The sequence below is a fragment of the Vicia villosa genome, linkage group LG2 (genome assembly GCF_029867415.1).
Source record: "Vicia villosa cultivar HV-30 ecotype Madison, WI linkage group LG2, Vvil1.0, whole genome shotgun sequence".
NCBI classification, from domain to species: domain Eukaryota; kingdom Viridiplantae; phylum Streptophyta; class Magnoliopsida; order Fabales; family Fabaceae; genus Vicia; species Vicia villosa.
In genome coordinates, this window is record NC_081181.1 from 138,651,504 (window position 1) to 138,672,694 (window position 21,191).

General features: G+C 35.6%; 1 protein-coding gene across 2 annotated transcripts; it reads right to left on the reverse strand.

Moving 5' to 3' along the window:
* Positions 1–15,468: 15,468 nt before the first annotated feature.
* On the reverse strand, positions 15,469–19,887 carry LOC131652216 (RNA-binding protein L). Of its 2 annotated transcripts, none has more exons than XM_058922019.1 (10): positions 19,427–19,887; positions 19,287–19,349; positions 18,854–18,938; positions 18,645–18,713; positions 18,366–18,447; positions 18,093–18,144; positions 16,332–16,444; positions 16,160–16,229; positions 15,959–16,044; positions 15,469–15,832 (listed from the first exon to the last, which is right to left on the reverse strand). In XM_058922019.1, the coding sequence occupies exons 1-10, from the start codon at positions 19,769–19,771 to the stop codon at positions 15,790–15,792; spliced, it is 1,008 nt and encodes a 335-aa protein (XP_058778002.1). In that variant the 5' UTR covers positions 19,772–19,887; the 3' UTR covers positions 15,469–15,789. The 2 variants fall into 2 exon arrangements, with proteins under 2 accessions (XP_058778002.1, XP_058778003.1); XM_058922020.1 differs by having other exon boundaries at positions 18,366–18,444; positions 19,427–19,886.
* Positions 19,888–21,191: the final 1,304 nt, after the last annotated feature.

The following is a 21,191-nucleotide window of genomic DNA, read 5'->3' on the forward strand; positions in this document are numbered from 1 at the left end:
ATAAAGAGTGATGTTATGTTGAGTGGCAAATGAAATTAATAGACGAATAGATTCTAACCTGGCCACTGGTGCAAAGGTTTCTGTATAATCAATCCCTTCTTGCTGACTATAACCCTGAGCCACCAGTCTGGCTTTGTTCCTTACCACTTCACCTTTCTCACTGAGCTTGTTTCTGAAGACCCATTTTGTACCAATTATATTGAATCCATCTGGTCTAGGAACAAGATCCCAAACATCATTCCTTGTAAACTGATTCAGTTCTTCTTGCATAGCAATTATCCAGTCTGGATCTTCTAGAGCATGATCAACAGAAGTTGGCTCGATCAAAGATACAAGACCTAATTGACAGTCTGCATTGTTCTTAAGGAATGCTCTTGTTCTGATTGGATCATCCTTCTTTCCAAGAATGACATCTTCTGAATGACCAGAGATGAGTCTGGATGATCTTCTGACAGATGGTTCTTCAGAAATACTTAGATCCTCCAGAGAAGCTGATACTTGATCTTCAGATTCTTTGCTTCTGAGAAGCTCTGCTTCTGATGCGTTGCTTCTTGGCTCAACAACTTCTGATATATCAATATCACAATCTGCAAAATTATCAAACTGCTTTGGTTTTTCAGAACCAAGCTTATCATCAAACCTGATATTGATTGATTCTTCTACAATCAATGTTTCAGTATTGTATACTCTGTAGCCTTTTGAGCGTTCAGAATATCCAAGAAGGAAACATTTTTGTGCTTTGGAATCAAACTTACCAAGATGATCTTTAGTGTTCAGAATAAAGCATACACATCCAAAAGGATGGAAATATGAAATGTTGGGCTTTCTATTCTTCCACAATTCATAGGGAGTCTTATTTAGAATAGGTCTGATAGAGATTCTATTCTGAATATAGCATGCAGTGTTTATTGCTTCTGCCCAGAAATGCTTAGCCATATTGGTTTCATTGATCATGGTTCTGGCCATTTCTTGCAGAGTCCTATTCTTTCGTTCTACAACTCCATTTTGCTGTGGAGTTCTAGGACAAGAGAAATCATGGGCAATACAATTTTCTTTGAAGAACTCTTCAAAGGATCTGTTCTCAAATTCACCACCATGATCACTTCTGACCTTTATGATTTTACACTCTTTTTCAGATTGAATCTGAATGCAGAAATCAAAGAACACTGAATGAGTCTCATCCTTGTGTTTCAAGAACTTTACCCATGTCCAGCGGCTATAATCATCTACGATGACTAATCCATATTTCTTCCCTCTGACAGATGCTGTTTTGACTGGGCCAAACAGATCAATGTGCAAGAGTTCTAATGGCCTTGAGGTAGAAACAACATTCTTGGACTTGAATGCAGGTTTGGAGAACTTGCCCTTCTGACATGCTTCACAAAGAGCGTCTGATTTGAATTTCAGATTAGGGAGTCCTCTGACCAGATTCAGTTTGTTAATCTGAGAAATCTTTCTCAAACTAGCATGACCTAATCTTCTGTGCCAGACCCACTGCTCTTCAGAAACAGACATAAGACAAGTCACCTTCTGACTCATAAGATCTTGCAGATCTGTCTTATAAATGTTGTTCTTCCTCTTGCCTGTAAATAGGATTGAGCCATCCTTCTGATTTACAGCCTTGCAAGACTCTTGATTAAAGATTATATCATAACCATTGTCACTTAATTGACTGATAGATAAGAGGTTATGTGTTAATCCTTCTACAAGAAGTACATTAGAAATGGAAGGAGAGTTACCAGACTTTATATTTCCAGAGCCAATTATCTTGCCCTTCTGATCTCCTCCAAACTTGACTTCTCCTCCAGACTTAAGCACCAGGTCTTGGAACATAGACCTTCTTCCTGTCATGTGTCGCGAGCATCCAGAGTCCAGGTACCATGACATGTTGTGCTTTGTCCTTTTTGCAGTCAAGGATATCTGCAATAGGAATAATCTTATCCTTAGGTACCCACATTTTCTTGGGTCCTTTCTTGTTAGATTTTCTCAAGTTCTGATTGAACTTGGGTTTAACATTGTAAGCAATAGGAGGAACAGCATGATAATTTTTAATGTGAGTTTCATGATATTTCCTAGGTTGTGTCACATGCTTTTTGGTGTGTGTTATGTGAAAGCTTTTAGCATGTGAAGTGTGCCTAATATCATGGGAGTGGCCATACTTGAACTGATCATACAATGGCTTGTATGTGATTTTCATTTCATCAACAGGTTCAAGTTTGTATGGGGTTTCACCCTCAAAACCAATGCCTACTCTTTTGTTTCCAGACACAGCATATATCATAGAAGCTAGCTGACTTCTGCCAATACTTCTAGATAAGAACTTCCTGACACTTAAATCATATTCTTTCAGAATATGGTTTAGACTAGGAGTGGATTTTTCTGAATCAGAAGGGGATCCAACATTATTGGATAATTTTAAAAGTTTTTCTTTTAATTCAGAATTCTCCAACTCAAGCTTCTTTGTTTCAAATTCAAATTGCTTTTTCAGCTTTTTGTATTTGAGACTAATCTGAGACTTGAGTTCCAGTAGTTCAGTTAGACCGGAAACTAACTCATCTCTAGTAAGTTCAGAAAATACCTCTTCAGAATTTGATTCTGATGTAGATTCTGATCCGTCATCTTCTGTCGCCATCAGCGCACAGTTAGCCTGCTCATCTTCTGAGTCATCTTCTGACTCATCCCAGGTTGCCATAAGACCTTTCTTCTTATGAAACTTTTTCTTGGGACTTTCCTTCTGAAGATTTGGACATTCGTTCTTGTAGTGTCCAGGCTCATTGCATTCATAGCACATGACTTTCTTCTTGTCAAATCTTCTGTCATCAGAAGATTCTCCACGTTCAAATTTCTTTGAACTTCTGAAGCCTCTGAACTTCCTCTGCTTGGTCTTCCAGAGTTGATTTAGCCTTCTGGAGATTAAGGACAGTTCATCTTCTTCTTCAGATTCTGATTCTTCAGGATCTTCTTCTCTAGCCTGAAAAGCGTTGGTGCATTTCTTGATATTGGATTTTAATGCAATAGACTTACCTTTCTTTTGAGGCTCATTTGCGTCCAGCTCTATTTCATGACTTCTCAAGGCACTGATGAGCTCTTCCAGAGAAACTTCATTCAGATTCTTTGCAATCTTGAATGCAGTCACCATAGGACCCCATCTTCTGGGTAAGCTTCTGATGATCTTCTTTACGTGATCAGCCTTGGTGTATCCCTTGTCAAGAACTCTCAATCCAGCAGTAAGAGTTTGAAATCTTGAAAACATCTTTTCAATGTCTTCATCATCCTCCATCTTGAAGGCTTCATACTTCTGGATTAAAGCTAGAGCTTTGGTCTCCTTGACTTGAGCATTTCCTTCATGAGTCATTTTCAAGGACTCATATATGTCATAAGCCGTTTCCCTGTTAGATATCTTCTCATACTCAGCATGAGAGATAGCATTCAGCAAAACAGTTCTGCATTTATGATGATTCCTGAAAAGCTTTTTCTGATCATCATCCATTTCTTGCCTTGTCAGCTTTACGCCTCTGGCATTTACAGGATGTTTGTAACCATCCATCAGAAGATCCCATAGATCACCATCTAGACCCAAAAAGTAACTTTCCAGTTTATCTTTCCAGTATTCAAAGTTTTCACCATCAAATACCGGCGGTCTAGTATAACCATTGTTACCGTTGTATTGCTCAGCAGAGCCAGATGTAGATGCAGGTGTAGGTGTAGACTTTTCACTTTCATCAACCATCTTTTACAGAAGCGTTTTTCTCTTCCTGAATCTTTTCTAAACACGGTTAAGTGCTTGCACCTTAGAACCGGCGCTCTGATGCCACTTGTAGGATCAAGCGCTTACCACTGCGCTAAAAGCAATTGCTGTTAGTGAGGGCGCAACTTTATTTCCTTATAGTATGAGCCCTCAGGGGCTGCACCTAAAGCTTGTAGGATCAAGCGCTTACCACTGCGCTAAAAGCAATTGCTGTTAGTGAGGGCGCAACTTTATTTCCTTATAGTATGAGCCCTCAGGGGCTTCACCTAAAGCGAGGTTTGTAAGCTCTCTCTAGGCGCCATGGGTTGGGATGTTAAGCCCATTCGAATCCCTAAGGGTGACGCTGGATTTATTTATCCAACAATCTCCCCCCCAGTGTCAGCCGGGGGGATTCGAACCCATGACCATGCTCTGATACCACTTGTAGGATAGAAAAACACTTAGAAAGGGGGGGGGGGGGTTTGAATAAGTGTAGCTTTAAAAATTTGACAGATAAAAATAAATTGCACAGTTATTTTTATCCTGGTTCGTTGTTAACTAAACTACTCCAGTCCACCCCCGCAGAGATGATTTACCTCAACTGAGGATTTAATCCACTAATCGCACGGATTACAATGGTTTTCCACTTAGTCCGCAACTAAGTCTTCCAGAGTCTTCTGATCACACACTGATCACTCCAGGAACAACTGCTTAGATACCCTCTAAGACTTTTCTAGAGTCTACTGATCAACACGATCACTCTAGTTACAATCTGCTTAGTTCACTCCTAAGACTTCCTAGAGTATTCTGATCAACACGATCACTCTAGTTACTTACAACTTAATGTAATTCTAAGAGTATTACAAATGCTTCTTAAAAGCGATAATCACAACTGTGATATTTCTCTTAATCGTTTAAGCTTAATCTCACTAATATATTACAACAGCAATGTAGTGAGCTTTGATGAAGATGAAGATTCTGAGTTTAGATTTGAACAGAGTTTCAGCAAGTTAATTTGAATTATATTGTTCAGGATCGTTAACCTTGCTTCTCATCAGAACTTCATATTTATAGGCGTTGAGAAGATGACCGTTGAGTGCATTTAATGCTTTGCGTGTTCCGTACAGCATCGCATTTAATGTTATACGCTTTTGTCAACTACCTCGAGCCTTGTTCACGCTGTGTCTACTGACGTAGCCTTTAATAGCTTTTAACGTTCCTTTTGTCAGTCAGCGTAGCTTGCCACTTGTACTTTCTTCTGATCTGATGTTTGTGAATACAACGTTTGAATATCATCAGAGTCAAACAGCTTGGTGCATAGCATCTTCTGATCTTCTGACCTTGAAGTGCTTCTGAGCGTGATACCATCTTCTGAGCTTCAGTGCTTCTGATCTCATGTTCTTCTGATGCTTCCATAGACCCATGTTCTGATTCTGCTTCGACCATCTTCTGATGTCTTGCCAGACCATGTTCTGATGTTGCATGCTGAACCCTTGAGACAAAGCTTCTGAGCGCTGAATTATGCGTACTCTTTATATATTTCCTGAAAGGGAAATTGCATTGGATTAGAGTACCATATTATCTTAAGCAAAATTCATATTATTGTTATCATCAAAACTAAGATAATTGATCAGAACAAATCTTGTTCTAACAGGGTAGGAATAAGGTTGTCTTTGATAATCATGTTTAGAGTGGTGTAGAGACCTTGATCTTCATCAAGAAGTTAGGTTGAGATTGATTTTCCATTTTATCCAAAGGTTCGGGTGACGTCCTTATGGACGATTGGCTTACCAACCCCGGGCGTTTTGTAGATTTGTAGTCTTGTCTTGGTTGGATTGGTGGTGGTTTTTATTTATGTTTTTTTTCCTTCGTATTGGGTTGCACCCCTTATACTTTTAATATAAGTGCTTATGGGAAAAAAAGTCATTAACCACTCATAGTAAGTTAACAACTATATTGTGACTTGTTATTAAGTAACCGGTTATGCTTTAGTTGTTTGGTGGTTAAGGTGAACTTCCAATATGAGATCAACAAAAAGAATAAAAGCACATTTTCAAATTTGAAATAAGGGTCATGCTAACGAGACACTATTTAAAGTTTCCAAATAAAGAAAATATTGTCTAAATAAATTAATCATTTCAATTTTCAATTCATTAAATACAAATATTTTCAATAAAACATAAATTTTGTTACTTAAAAGAAGTCAATTATTTCTATTTTTAATACAATGAATATAAGTATTAATAACAAAACATACCATTTTTATACTCTTAACTAGGGGTGGAAATAGGTCAGGCCGATAACAGGGGCCTACAGGCTAGCCTATATAGGCTCAGGCCAGGCCACACATTATTTTTAAATAGAAAAGACCTAGGCTTTTTTATAAGCCTATTTAGTTAAAAAGGCTAGGTCTCAGGCCCTAAAAGAAGCCTTTTAAGCCTATCAGACCGGCCTTTTTAAATAAATATGAATACTTTTTTTTATTATCATTATGTTAGTTTTATACTTTGAATTAAAATACATAAATAAAATTTAGTTATCTTGAAGAACTTGTGAAAATAAGATAAAAACATCTGATGAACATTGTTTTCATAAGTTCTCTTACACAAATAGTCTTCTAAAACTTATGCTAAGAGGTAAGTTAAGATAAGTCAATGCAAACAAATGTTTGGTTTCTTGGTCTTTTAGTTAGTTAGTCTATTTAAACATTATTTTAATTGCTTATATACATATGTCTAAAATAAATAGATTTTTATATAGGCTAACAGGCTAACCAGGCATTTGAAAAGGCCTGGCTCAGGCCTAAAAAATAAGCCTACAACAGGCCACATGGCAGACTTAGACTTCCGTTTTTTTTTACAGGCCAGACTTAGGCTTGGCAAAGCCTAGCTCGGCCCAGCCTATTTTCATCCCTACTCTTAACTAGTACCCCTGGAGCATTCGTTAACATTGCCCTTAAAATAATCCTAAAGAGAGAGGGACATAAAATTTTCAATAATATCCTATATTTAAAGAACGAGAGAGTATCTTAAAATAAATAATATTAATTGTACTATATATTTTCAATAATATTATTTCTTTCTTCTTTTTTATAAAAAAACGGTTGATTTTTCATCAATCATTAGAATTCACTATTTGGTTTTGATCTTATTTTATATTTAAAGATTATTACGTATATTTGTCATATCTTAAACCTATGATAGAACATACAAATAAAACAAAATATTCCTGGAAATTGAAAATAAAAACAAACAAAAAAAAGATTCTTGAGATGAAACTTGTCTAGGTTTGGTTTGACTTTCCACAAGAACCGAAAGATGTGAAACTAATCTTTGTTCATGACAGCTTTTCTCTTATTTTGCAGTATGAACAACATTTGTTTGTTATTACTCTAGTTCTACTGTAGATAAAATGTAATGCAATTGATTCCATTTCTATAGCTTCCATGTCTTCTTGCTAGACTAGGTTGTTCAATCACGTGATTGGATATAGTTTTGTGATTATTAGTATGTTGGAACATTATGAATATGTTCCAATATAGGGAGATGAATTGAAAAAGTTAAAGTCCCACATTGATGAATTGAAAAAGTTAAAGTCCCACATTGATGAATTGAAAAAGTTAAAGTCCCACATTGTATGTTAGTTGAAAAAACTCCTTAGTCCCACATTGCTTAGATTAGAAATCTTGGCTAGTTTACTTCATTATATAAGGAAGTCACTTGTTTCATTTCAAAACACCCCAAAAACTTATTTTGAGTTTTTCCTTCCTCATTCTCATAACTCCGCGTCTTTCGAATTGTCGAAGCGCCAACTTCTCCCCCTTTCTTTCTACTCGTTGAATTTTCCGAGTACCTTCTTGAATTCTCCTTAGAGAATAATGTTAATTTCTCCTCGTTTGAGTTGAGAAATTATAAGTATAATTTTTTCTTGGATTCTCTTTAGAGAATTATTGAAATTTCTCTTGGTTTGAGAAATTACTACGACTGGTCTTTATACCAGATACTAAGATGGTATTCATACCATATTTGAATGGTCCTAGTACCATTTGAGGGTGTATTTCTAGACCGATTATCTACCGGCAAGTAGTAATCGTATAGTATAGAACTGGGTTGTTTTATCCTGGAGGTGTCGTGGTTATTAAGAGTTGCTTTGCATAATTTTGGCAGTATCGCGAAACGTCTTAAAGAAAGCGTACTGATCCGCGACTCGACCCGGTAATTTCTTTGGTGACAATCTTGTTAAAATCGTGATCCAACAATTTTAAGACGTTTCGAATTGCCATGGCTACTGAAGAAATTATTGGTACTTATGCGGATATTTTTTTTTTGTTGACAAAACCGTCCATGTTTGAGAGATGTCACTTCAAATGTTGGCAAGAAATGATGATTTTCTTCTTAATGTTGAAAAAGATAGCTAACATTTTAACCGAGGACATTTTGTTGCTCCTTTTGGATCAACCGAACAAACTAACGGTAAGAAATCTGAGGATCAAAAGGAACACGTAATAGTGTTGAAGCTTAATCTGCTGCATAGATTAAAGCGAACAATTTACAGCTTAGGAAAGAAATCACCTTATAGAAAGAATGATTATAACATTCTGAATGGAATCACAAATGATCTGTATGACTATTACAGTAACTGTGATACTTCAAAATATGTTTAAGAGGCTCTGAAAAACAAGTATGACATTGAAGAAGCTGGAGAATAGAAGAATGATTTTAGCAGCTACGTGAAGTATCCGATGGTAGTTGAAAGGTCCGTAGAAACTCAAAGTCACGAACTTCAAAAGATTGCTCATAAGATCGTCACTGAAGGTATGTAGTTATAAGCAATTCGAATTTCTTTTATTATTGACAAACTGCCCCTAGTTTTAAAGTTTTTATGAATTATGTCTTGTTAGAAAATAAAATATTTTTTTGTGAGACTGATTATTCTCATTAAAGAAGAATATCAGAGACATGATTAAATAGAAAAGTCTTGGTTGTTTTAAACAACAAAAATAAATTCGGTATGGTTCTAAAGCCATATGGCAAATCATAATAGAATTAGAACTGCAATATTGTGAACCGAATTAAGAATGGGAACCCTTCTATGGCCCCAATTGCTCCAACTAGACAACAACCACCACCTCAAAGAAATGATGTTGTTTTCCTTTTGTTTCAACTGTGGAAAACTAAGTCATATGGCTAAGAGATGTAGCATGTAATGCTTGAACTTGGTGTAGCCCGTAATGCACGAGTTAACCTGGCTAATGGAAAATTTATTCATATGATCATTGAAATCAACATAGTTGATATACTTGATGGTTGGTGGATAAACACATGCGTCTCTCTTCGTGTTTGTTATGATCGTGTTATGTTTAAAACATACACGAATACTAAAGATAAGAAAGTGTTGTTGGGAGATGCCTACACCACTAATGTTGTCGATATTGGAGAAGTGGAACATGGTCCACCTATGAAAAGACTTTAATCTTGAAGAATGTCATGTATACTTCTGATATCATAAAGAATGATACTTTTTGTGAATGAAATTGATAAGTTTAAAAACTTTGAAAATGATTTAGTAAGAATTTGTAGTGATAGGAAATATGTATGATTCTAGTTTGTTTAATAATTTTTATAAACAACATGGAATTGTAGATGAAACGACTGCTCCATATTTCCCTGAAATGAATGGTAAAGCAGAAACAAAGAATAGAACTCTGACTGAACTTTTTGTTGCAATTATGATGAATTCAGGTGCTTCACCTCACTAGTGGGGAAAATTTTATTGACTGTTTGTTATGTCCTGAATAGAGTTCCCAAGTCAAAGAGTAATATATCTCCTTATGATATATCAAAGAAAAGATAACCAATCTTGTCTTATTTGAGAACTTGGGGATATCTGGCTTATGTCAGAAATCCGGACTCGAAACGAGTTAAACTCGCTAGTAGAGCATATGAATATGTATTCATTAGATATGCAGCAAACAGTAAGGCATATAGGTTTTATGACCTAAATGCAAAAGCGATCATAGAATCAAATGATGTTGATTTCTATGAATGCGAAATTCCCTTCAAATTGAGAAATAGTGGGGGCACTCAATTGAGTCACATTCTTGTGATAAGAAGCACAGAAAGCAACGAAAATGTAGAAATAGAACTTCGACGAAGTAAAAGAGTAAGAGTCTCTAAAGACTATGGGCCTGACTATACGGCTTATAATGTAGAAGAAGATCCAATAAATCTTCAAGAAGCTTTGTCATCTCTGGATGCAGACTTATGGCAAGAAGCTATTAATGATGAGATAGATTCTCTGGAGTCTAACAAGACTTGGTACTTAGTAGACTTGCCTCCTGGATGCAAACCAATCGGTTGTAAATGGGTTTTGAAAAAGAAACTAAAACCTGATGGAACTATTGATAAATACAAGGCTCGTCTTGTAGCCAATGGTTTTAGACAAAGAGAAATGTAGATTTCTTCGACACGTACTCTTCAGTCACTAGAATTACATCCATTAGGGTACTTATCTCAGTTGCTGCTATTTATAATTTTATAGTACACCAAATGGATGTAAAAACAACTTTTTTAAACGGTGACTTAGAAGAAGAAATCTATATGGAACAACCGGAAGGTTTTGTAATCCATGGACAAGAAAACAAGGTCTGTAAGTTAGATAAGTCCTTGTATGGATTAAAACAAGCTCCTAAGCAATGGCATGAAAAGTTTGATAACTTAATAATATCAAATGGGTACAAAGTGAATGAAAGTGACAAATGCGTTTATTACAAATCTGAGAATCGCATTTGCACTATCATATGTCTATACGTAGACGATCTACTCATATTTGGATCAAACATTCATGTTGTTAATGCTGTGAAATCATTATTGTGCAACAATTTTGATATGAAAGACCTCGGAAAAACAAGTGTGATTCTTGGTATCAAGATCACTAGATCCGAGCTAGGAATTTCTTTAGATCAATCATACTATGTGGAGAAGATCTTAAAGAAATATAAATACTTTGATTGTAAACCTGTGTGCACACCATATGATCCAAGTGTGAAATTGTTTAAGAACACTTGTGAAAGTGTAAGACAAACAGAGTATGCGAGCATCACTGGCAGCCTTAGATATGTCACTGATTGTATTAGACCCGACATTGTGTATGTCGTAAGATTGTTATGCATATTTACGAGTAGACCGAGTAACGAGCAATGACAAGCTATTGAGCGAGTCATGAGGTACCTTAAAAGGACCATAGATCTCGGCCTACATTATCAGAAATTTCCTGTTGTACTTGAAGGATACAGTGATGCAGATTGGAATACCTTGTTAGGTGATTCCAAAGCTACTAGTGGCTATGTATTCAACATGGTTGGAGGAGCTGTATCTTGGAAATTAAAGAAACAAACTATCCTGGCACAGTCCACGATGGAGTCTGAAATGATAGCATTAGCAAATGCTAGTGAAAAAGCAAGTTGGTTAAGATGCTTGCTAGCTGAGATTCCTTATGGGAAAAACCAATGCCAGTTGTGTTGATCCACTGTGATAGTACCGCGGCTATTGCAAAAATTGAGAACCGTTATTATAATGGTAAAAAACGTCAAATAAGAAGAAAGCAGAACGTCTTTAGAGATTGTATCTCTAAAGGAGCTGTAAGAGTGGATCATGTACGCACTAATGAAAACTTAGCAGATCCTTTGACGAAAGGATTAGCTAGAGAGAAAGTCCATAATACATCCAAAAAGATGGGACTAATGCCTGTACATAAATGAGTTGCTCATGATGGTAACCCGACCTAAATGACTGGAGATCCCAAGAAATAGGTTCAATGGGTAATAACAAGTTGTGAGTAATATGAGGCGATCATGCTAGAGTAAATAAAATAAGCATGAATCCTGAAGTAATAAGAGGATGAGATAATAGAAACTCTTAATGAGATCTATACTCTATATGAGGGATTACCTAGGCTACAGGAGTACTCTTGATAGACTCACCTATGTGATTGTGGAACTGAGGTCGGTTCCTATGGAGTTTCGAGGCAGAATTCCTAGAGCCTTCACTAAACCGGGATACACGTGCAGGGCCATTAAAATCACGGGCTATTAAGAATACACCTTAAGAAAAGGTTGTGTGCGGGTCTGATGTCTGAGATAGAGTTCAAGACAATAGTGTCACTCTTGTTGAATCGGAATCCTACTTGCTACGCAAAGGTTCAAGTCGTAGACACCTTTGCTTATGCACAATCTTAGAAACGTTTGGCGTTACTTCTGAAACACTTTTTTAAATTCAAGTGGGGGATTGTTGGAACATTATGAATATGTTCCAATATAGGGAGATGAATTGAAAAAGTTAAAGTCCCACATTGATGAATTGAAAAAGTTAAAGTCCCACATTGTATGTTAGTTGAAAAAACTCCTTAGTCCCACATTGCTTAGATTAGAAATCTTGGCTAGTTTACTTCATTATATAAGGAAGTCACTTGTTTCATTTCAAAACACCCCAAAAACTTATTTTGAGTTTTTCCTTCCTCATTCTCATAACTCCGCGTCTTTCGAATTGTCGAAGCGCCAACTTCTCCCCCTTTCTTTCTACTCGTTGAATTTTCCGAGTACCTTCTTGAATTCTCCTTAGAGAATAATGTTAATTTCTCCTCGTTTGAGTTGAGAAATTATAAGTATAATTTTTTCTTGGATTCTCTTTAGAGAATTATTGAAATTTCTCTTGGTTTGAGAAATTACTACGACTGGTCTTTATACCAGATACTAAGATGGTATTCATACCATATTTGAATGGTCCTAGTACCATTTGAGGGTGTATTTCTAGACCGATTATCTACCGGCAAGTAGTAATCGTATAGTATAGAACTGGGCTGTTTTATCCTGGAGGTGTCGTGGTTATTAAGAGCTGCTTTGCATAATTTTGGCAGTACCGCGAAACGTCTTAAAGAAAGCGTACTGATCCGCGACTCGACCCGGTAATTTCTTTGGTGACAATCTTGTTAAAATCGTGATCCAACAATTATTTTAGTAAAAGAGGACTAAAGTTCAAAAAGATAAGAGGAGAGAGTCGTCTCAATCAAAAACCATTTTCAACAATATATGTTTAAAGGAGACGACACAACCTTCTGGCATTGCAGAATGGGGATCCCTCAACTCAGTTCCTTACAATTATTTTCTCTCAATGAGATATCAAACTTGTGATAATGTTGAATTTTTTATTTATTGAAATGATAGGTTTTATAACTCATTTTTACAAAATTAGAATTGTAAAGTGTTTACTTTATCTTTAACTGATGTATGAATTGGAATTTTTTTAATAAATATAATATTATAAAGTGTTTATTTAAATATATTAATAAAGGATTTGAAGTTTTAGTCCTAAATTTTTTTTTCCTGAAGAACGATTCTTCTAAGATTTTATACATGTTAATTTTTGTTATTTTTTAAAATTTTAAAAAAAATATATTTAATTACCCTTTAATTTTTAACATTTTCAATACATTTTTTATAGATGTTTAAAAAACTGAAAAATATTTAGTTATCAAATTTTAGAATTTTTTAAAATGTAAAGAATTAAATATAAATTTTTCAATTTTCAAAAAATAATGAAAATTTCGAGTTAAAAAATAAATTTTGAGTTTTTTTTTTCAATAAACTTTTTAAAATGTGTTAAACATGACTGCAAAAAAATCCTAAAAAAACTCGGAATTGTAACCCTGTAACCCCTTTGTTCCCTTGTGTTTATAGCACTTGATTTTATTTTTTTAATAAACTGAAAATATCAATAAAATAAAAAAGAAAAGATTACAAAAACATAAGGGGAGACCGAACCAAGACTCCTTTAAGATATGAACCTAAGCTTAGGGATACCATCCCTGTCTAAAAGATAATCATTCACTAAGATAGATGGAACAAAATTAAACCAACAAAAAAATCTACAAGTATGCCCAATATTCGCTAGATAATCAGCACAAAAATTGGCTTCCTTATAAATATGCGAAACTATGAAATTCATACTTTGAGAGTAAGTATGACAACAAAGCCAATGAGATCTGATTCTCCAGGGAACAAGAGCCGGATCAGAGAAAGCTTTAAATACAAGCATACAGTTCGTTTCGATCCAAAGCTTTCTCCATCCCATGTTAACTACTTTTTCAATAACTAGCATAGCCGCTCAAAGCTCAGCCAATTCAGAGCTTCCTTCTCCCACATAGTCACAAAAACTTCCCAAACGAGTAACCTTATTATCACGGAATATTCCTCCACAAGCCATTAAGACCGGATCACCTCGAGCAACACCGTCTATATTAGCTTTAACCCATTCCATGGGAGGAGGACACCATAGAACCTCCATGAATGAAGAAGGTCTTCTAGAATTTATGTTAATATGCATCCCTTTCAATATAGAAAAGCTTGAGATAAGAGTTGTTCGAAGTGCTTCCCGTATTGTCACCTACCCACTTGGCGCGAGCCATAATATGAGTGATACAAGACTTCCAATGCAGTCTCTTACCATCATATCTTTTAGAATTTCTGGCTCTCCAAACATGATAGAAAAAGCTGCAAACAGTGGAGAAGACAACTGCCATAGCTTACGGTTGGTTCTAAGCAATCATTTATGTTGTTTATAGTGCCTGCAAATTGCAATTTATCCAGCAGCCAGTTCCAAATTGGAATGACATAGCTGCACTCAAAGAAAATATGTTTAGAAGATTCTAAAGCAGTACAACATAGCGAGCATATTGAAGGGCCACAAAAACCTCTAGCAGCAAAATTCTCGTCAGTAGGCATCTTATTATGAACCAATATTCATACCACAATAGCATGAGAAGGAGGCACATGCTTATTCCAAATTAAATTCGCCCAAGGTACAACATGCCTATGCTTTTGGAACCTATCATAAGCATGCTTCAAGCTTAAATCTCCATTGCTAGAGTCTTTCCAAACAATGCTATCATCAATATCAATCTCCGGAATTTGTACCACTGAAGTCATATGAATGAGACTGGGAAAAGCATCAAGGATATTGGCAGGAATGCACCAATCCTTTCCCACCAGCCAGTCTCTAACCATCACCTTAATATGCTTATGATAGACCCTTGGGATGTTAAATTTGTTAGCAATAGGTTCATCCAACCAAGTGTCTAGCCAAAAGTTTACTTTGGATCCATTTCCTATGATCAATTTTGTGTTCTCCAAAACACTGTTATAGCTATCTTTGATGCTGGTCCAGATGGAAGATGTGATATAATTTTGTTATTCCTTTTGATCCTAGAAGCAAGGTGAGTCCAGTCTTGGATTCCTTTAGCAAAGATCCCACACATGTGAAGGTTGGTGGTGGTGGCAGACTTGATGCCTAACCCACCAATTTTCAGACTTGAGCAGCAATCTTTCCAAGCCACAGTCATTACTTTCCTTTGTTATAGAAAATTTCTCATCCAAGTGATGATCTGCTTGATGAGGGAAGGTGGCCAGTTGTATATAGTTATGCAGTGTAGCAACATGTTATGCAGCATAGCACTTGAATTACTGTATTTTCAAACATATATAACCTTTTACTGTTGGTGAGCTTAACGTGATGCCGAGGATTTATGCTAGCATTAAAAATATTAAATACACAAGGTATTTATATAATGAATAACTATCTTGCTTTGTCACCTATAAACATCTATTTAGATTTTTCATATAAGGACATGTTTGTGCGGATAAGTTGACAAAATATCAAGTTATCATCATTACATGAAAAATATAATACTAACAAACTTTAAAATACACAACTTGTATTAATCTTGATAACCCACCAAAATTTTAAAATAGCTTATATATGAAATTTACAAGGGGAACTCTCTCAAATACTTAGACAAATACTAATTTAAATCTGAAATAGAAACTGAAAATTAAGTCTTGAATAAATCCACACAGCAGCTTCCATTCTATTGCACCTAGAAATAAAAAATCATAATGCAGCCCAAAGCCCCAATGACAACTAAGTGTATTTCTCAAAACAGACACGAGTGACTTCTCCATAGTTAACTTTTCCTTTTGATTTTTTCTTTTCCATTTCCCAGCACATAATTTACTTCGGCTTCCTCCGCATACCCATCCGCGATTTGGCATATCTAAATTCTTATTAAGAAAATACCATAAACAGTTAGTAAAAAAATGCAACCCACAAAATAGAAAACAAAATAGAAATAAAGTAAAACCCGATAAAAGAAAACGCTACGCTGGTAGCCAAAGGATACTCTAAACGAATTCCTTCGCCAGCCGCTGAGGAATAAAGAATGGTGCCTTGAAGACTGTTCAAGGCGGTGGTTGCAGTCTCAACATCCTGCATGTGTGGTTAGCAGTCAAACTGAGTAAAACATCCAAATCTAATCGTGCAAATCAAATATGCCAATCAATAGAATATGTAGCACAAAATTAAAAGGCAAAAAAAGAGAAACCTTGAAATCTACAAATGAAACAGGAGCCCCGTATGTGCTTTGCATCTTCAGTTTCAAAAATCCAGGGAACCTGATAGAAGATGCAAATAATATAAGCAAAAGTCAAAAACAACTTCAGCTTATACAGAACTAACAAACAATAAAGTACTTCACATGATACTTGTATACTGACCTGGAAAATACTTGATTTAGCTCTTGTTCATTACAAGTTGGCCCCAGATTTGCTACAAATAAAGTCGCGCATGGGACTGTATTTGTTGGAATGTAAGGAGTTGAACACTTTTTCTGTCATAACAAAATTAGAAATGCAACTTTTAGAATGATAGTCTCAAATTTGTCGGACATGAGAATAAAGTAGACATGAATATACATGGCGATACAAACATTAGAAACAACTGACATAAGCACCGTATAAGAATGATCAGACCTAAATTTTATTTTATTAACGATAAATGATTGATTGGCGGATGTTACAGAGTACGGTATAGCTTGAAGAAAATATTACAATCACATATCCATATCGTAATATCATGTCAATCGTAATCATAATAATACTAAACAGCCTAATCAATTAACTAAAGAATGTGTCTCTGAAGGTGTAGCCCAGTGGTATAGTTTGAGACGTTGAAGGTGTATCATGAAGGAGGTTCAGAATTCAATTCTTGTTAACGAAATTTTTATATATATGTAGATGACGATGTAGATTACACAGTTTAACCCCTACAGTCTTTAATACTGTCCGAAAAATGTGCTTATGAAAAGTTTGTATAGCCCCATAATAGAGAAGTAGAATCTTAGGTGGTTTTGATAGGTATTGAGATGGCCTATATAAGCACCAATGAAGCTAAAAAGGTTGAATGGGTGAAAGTAAAAGTTAAAAACAGAGCAAGGACAGAAAAAATATAGGTCAAATCATTGAGAAATTTAAAGATAAGCGGTCTATCTTTTAACCAAATACATGACAAATTGAATGACATCATTTGGTCCATGTAGCGGCCTGGTGGGAAAAGACTTGATATGCCATATTAGAAGTTGATGCTGTATTAAAAGTTGTATAAATTAACTTTTAGTCTTCACCCAAGAGCCTTAGCTCAAGTGGCACCAACCACCAAGTCCTCTAGGAGATCAATGTGCCCCAGAATAGAAACAATGCCCTATACTCCAGTTTACCATCTTCCTCTCCACACCAGAATACAGTCATAATCAGATCATGTCTCACGGCAAAGACCATGTCCATGTTAGCAGCGAGATAATCAAAATGGAGATTTAACCAAGGATTGGAGGAGAGATAAAATATGAGTGAACAGAAGATTCTATCGGATAAAGGAAAAAAAAGAGTATAACTAACTAGTAATAGTATATCTAGAGAGCAACCTTCAAGGTCCTACCATAAAGGGGCTTAGGAAAGAGTCAGAAATCATAATGCATGACTCTGCCGTAAGCAGGTTTTTACAAGACCTACATGCTGGGGCTAATAATCCTTTGAACAGTTGGAGTCGAGAAGGATAGCAAGAAATGTAAAATCATTCAATCCTATGAGCAAAGTCCATGTGATCTTAACACAAATTAGCGGTCAAGAAGAGAGTCAAACTGGTGAAACCATTGGGTGAATACTACTAATACTATTTGTTTAATAGTTGAAAATGGAATATGACTCTAAATAGTAGTACAGGGAAAAGAAACTGCTATATATAATGAAAAAGGTAGGTGGATTTCCCATGCCTCATAAAATTGTACAACCAACAAAAAAGACAGGCAAAAACAAGCTTTTGAATTCATCAATAACCACAGCAAGTGGGGGAGACCTGTTCAAATCAACAACATTTCGTGCTTTTTTAGCATGAGATGTAGCCAATTTTAATCATATAATAGTGAAAAAATAAATTTAAGGTGATGCAGAAATCAAATACATTGAGTGCTTTATAAAACTAACCAGATGTGGGAATAGATTGTCATGCAGAGCAAGCCCGTCAGCATTTCCATAACTATAACCAAAAATATATATTAGACAATATAGCATAAAATACGAAGAAAATAGCTACCCTAAAAATGTAATTGATAATTCAAACATATTGGTTTTTTTCTAGTGGAGAAATAATTTGACAACTGAATCTCGAAAAACTTGGGAAATTGAAAAATGTGTTTTATCTGAGCTAGAAGCAATCACTTCCATATAACAAAGCTGTGATTAAGTAGTGCAGATGACCTTTGTGCAGGTGGATAACCAATCATGTTCGTGTTGAAAGCAGGATTACCCATTCCAGGCATGTGAATGCTGCTAACACCTGCTAGTGCCGAAGAGTGCAAAACACGTGTAATGTGAGCTCAAATATAAAAGTGTCTATTGTGTGATCAATACTTAACTGGTCTACAAAAAAGATGTTAAACATTGAACTGAGTAAAAGAATACAATAGTAAAGGGGGAAAAACCCACACAAGACACGTACATAGAGAAGATCTATGCATTTATCTAGAATCAACTTACCAGAATCAGGAGCTGGCCATGAAGGTCCTGATCCTCGAGCCTTCTTATCTGAGCCAGCTCTCTCATCATCTGGTTGTCAATGAAAATGGAACTTAAACATAAGAAATTGAAACTTTCTACATTAAACCAAACCCACAAAACCTATCAATTTTTATACATCAAAAGTAGTTCTAGTCTGAATGACAAAATAAAGAAATAAAAGCACACACCTAGCCTTGCACGTTTAGCCCTAGAGTTGGATTTAGCCAGATCAATATAAAGAGTAGAACCCTTTTCAAGATCAAAGACCATCCCCTACAAACCACATCAATCAAAAACTTCAATATTCATATAGATAAACTGAATGACCGATATATTCATGATTAAACAGACACTTTAATCTCTAAATGTGTGAGGCAGTGTCATTATGAATAAATAAATAAATTAACAGTAATCACAGGCGTCCGTGTTGTTATCAGACAAGGACATGCCTTTTATCAGAAGTGTTCACAGGCGTCCGTGTTGTTATCAGACAAGGACATGCCTTTTATCAGAAGTGTCGGTGCTACAGAGATTGTGACACCACCGGACATTCAAAAACCTAAATAGCCGTTTAATCATAAATGTATCGATACCACACAAAATAACACATAATATCCTCACATTAAGAGCATGCAATGCCTGGATTGCAGATTGCTGATTCGAGAAAACAGCAAAAGCAAACGCCTGTCACACAACAAACACATCAGAAAGAAAGCAAAAAACAATAATCCACAACATGTTTTACGCGATCAGGATTGTACCTGCGACGTATTGTTGGGACTTCTAAGATGCGAAGACTCGTAACCGGGAAATTCGCGGAAGAGATTGTAGATTTCGCGGGGCTTAACATCTTCGGGAAGACCAGCGATGAAGAGAGTGCGAACATCGTTGGATGAAGATAGAGGAGGAACGTAAGCACCATACACGGGTGGTTGCGGATGGTACTGTGGAGGAAGATGATGCGGCGGAGGCGGTGGCGGTAGTGGAGCACCAGGGGGCGGTGGTATCATCGCCATGGGTTGAGGAGGAGGCGGCGGTGGATAATACTGATAAGTTAGATGATTGGGCGGTTGGTTCTGAGCGTAGTAGGCTGCCATGTCGTCCATTGGAGTTCGATTGCACCTCGGAGTCACAGCACAAGCCCTAGAATTTTGATTTCGATTTCGATTTCTTGTTTTGTTTTTGTTAAATTTTGAATTGCTTTGGTTTTTTTTTTTATTGAAATTTTTAATAGTACTTTTTTTTTCTTGATGGAAATAATAGTATTTTTTGGTTATGAGCATATGTCTCTTGATTGAAGTGGGCTGGACCGTTATAGAGTAGTTTGTGCAAGGGGTGTTCTTTTCACACTCACTTTTTTCCTAGTTCACCTATCTAGTTTATTTTGAGACGGTTATTTGTATTTACATATATAGAGTAGTTATAATTTCCTTTATTTCTGTCTTATGAATTAGAATACAAGTCATATATTATATCCGTTGCAAATTTTTTTTTAATTTATGATGGAGAAAATATATAATATTGCAGTTTAACTTACTTAAACTTTAATCTCTAGTTATCTTTAATAAAAAGTTATCTCTATTCATAATTATCTCAAAAATATTCATAATAATCTCCACAATGTGATTTATACTCAACAATCTCCACCTTGACAAATATCAAACTCATATGAAGACTTTCATCTTGACAACTAGGGAGGTACACCTCTTACTTAACACAAAGAAACATGTAACAAGTTCAGGAAATGTCTGAACTTGTCACTGATTATTGGCTTGGTCAACATATTAGTATTATTAATTCAAAGTATGAGCATTTTCAAGTAATATTTGCCCAAATGCAAGTAACTTACTGATCTTGTGAAAACTCTCATAAATATGCTTGGTCTTGGCATGATACACGTGATTGTTTGCCAAATAAATGGCACTCAGACTATCATAATCTAACTGAACTTCACCCTGTTCAAGATCCAATTCTCTCACCAACCATGTAAGTCATAAGACTTCTTTGGTAGTTTCACCTGTCACCATGTACTCTACTTCAGTTGTCGACATAGCTATTATGGATTAAACTAGTGATTTCCAATAAATAGGTCCTCCTGATAAAGTAAAGAAAATACATATCCTCTTGTATACCTCATATCATTCATATCACCTGCATAGTCTAAATCAATATATCCTACAACTGAAGGATCACCTTGTTCAATATTAAACATAATATCATAACTCAAAATACTCAACAGAATACCATTCAAGTATCTAAAAATCCACTTGACTACTTCCAAATATTGCTTTTTTAGTTTGAACATAAGATACTTTGAACAGCCAAAAACATTGACATAAAGGGCATTTGACATATACTCAACTTCTATATCTGTCTTTGGACATTGATTCAATCATAGCTTATAGTGATTCGTCAATGGAGTACACACAACCTTATAATTATTCATGTGAAACTTATCTGACACCTTTTCAACATAGCTTTTTTTATATAGCCATGATTTTCTAACGCGCATATCCCTCTAAATTT

Coding starts and splice junctions, on each gene's coding strand:
- LOC131652216 (XM_058922019.1), bottom strand. CDS start 19,771: ATGGACGACATGGCAGCCTACTACGCTCAGAACCAACCGCCCAATCAT. Junction 18,939..19,286: donor AGGCATTGCATGCTCTTAAT/GTGAGGATATTA, acceptor TGTGGTTTGTAG/GGGATGGTCTTTGATCTTGA. Junction 16,230..16,331: donor CTAAATCAAGTATTTTCCAG/GTCAGTATACAA, acceptor ATCTTCTATCAG/GTTCCCTGGATTTTTGAAAC.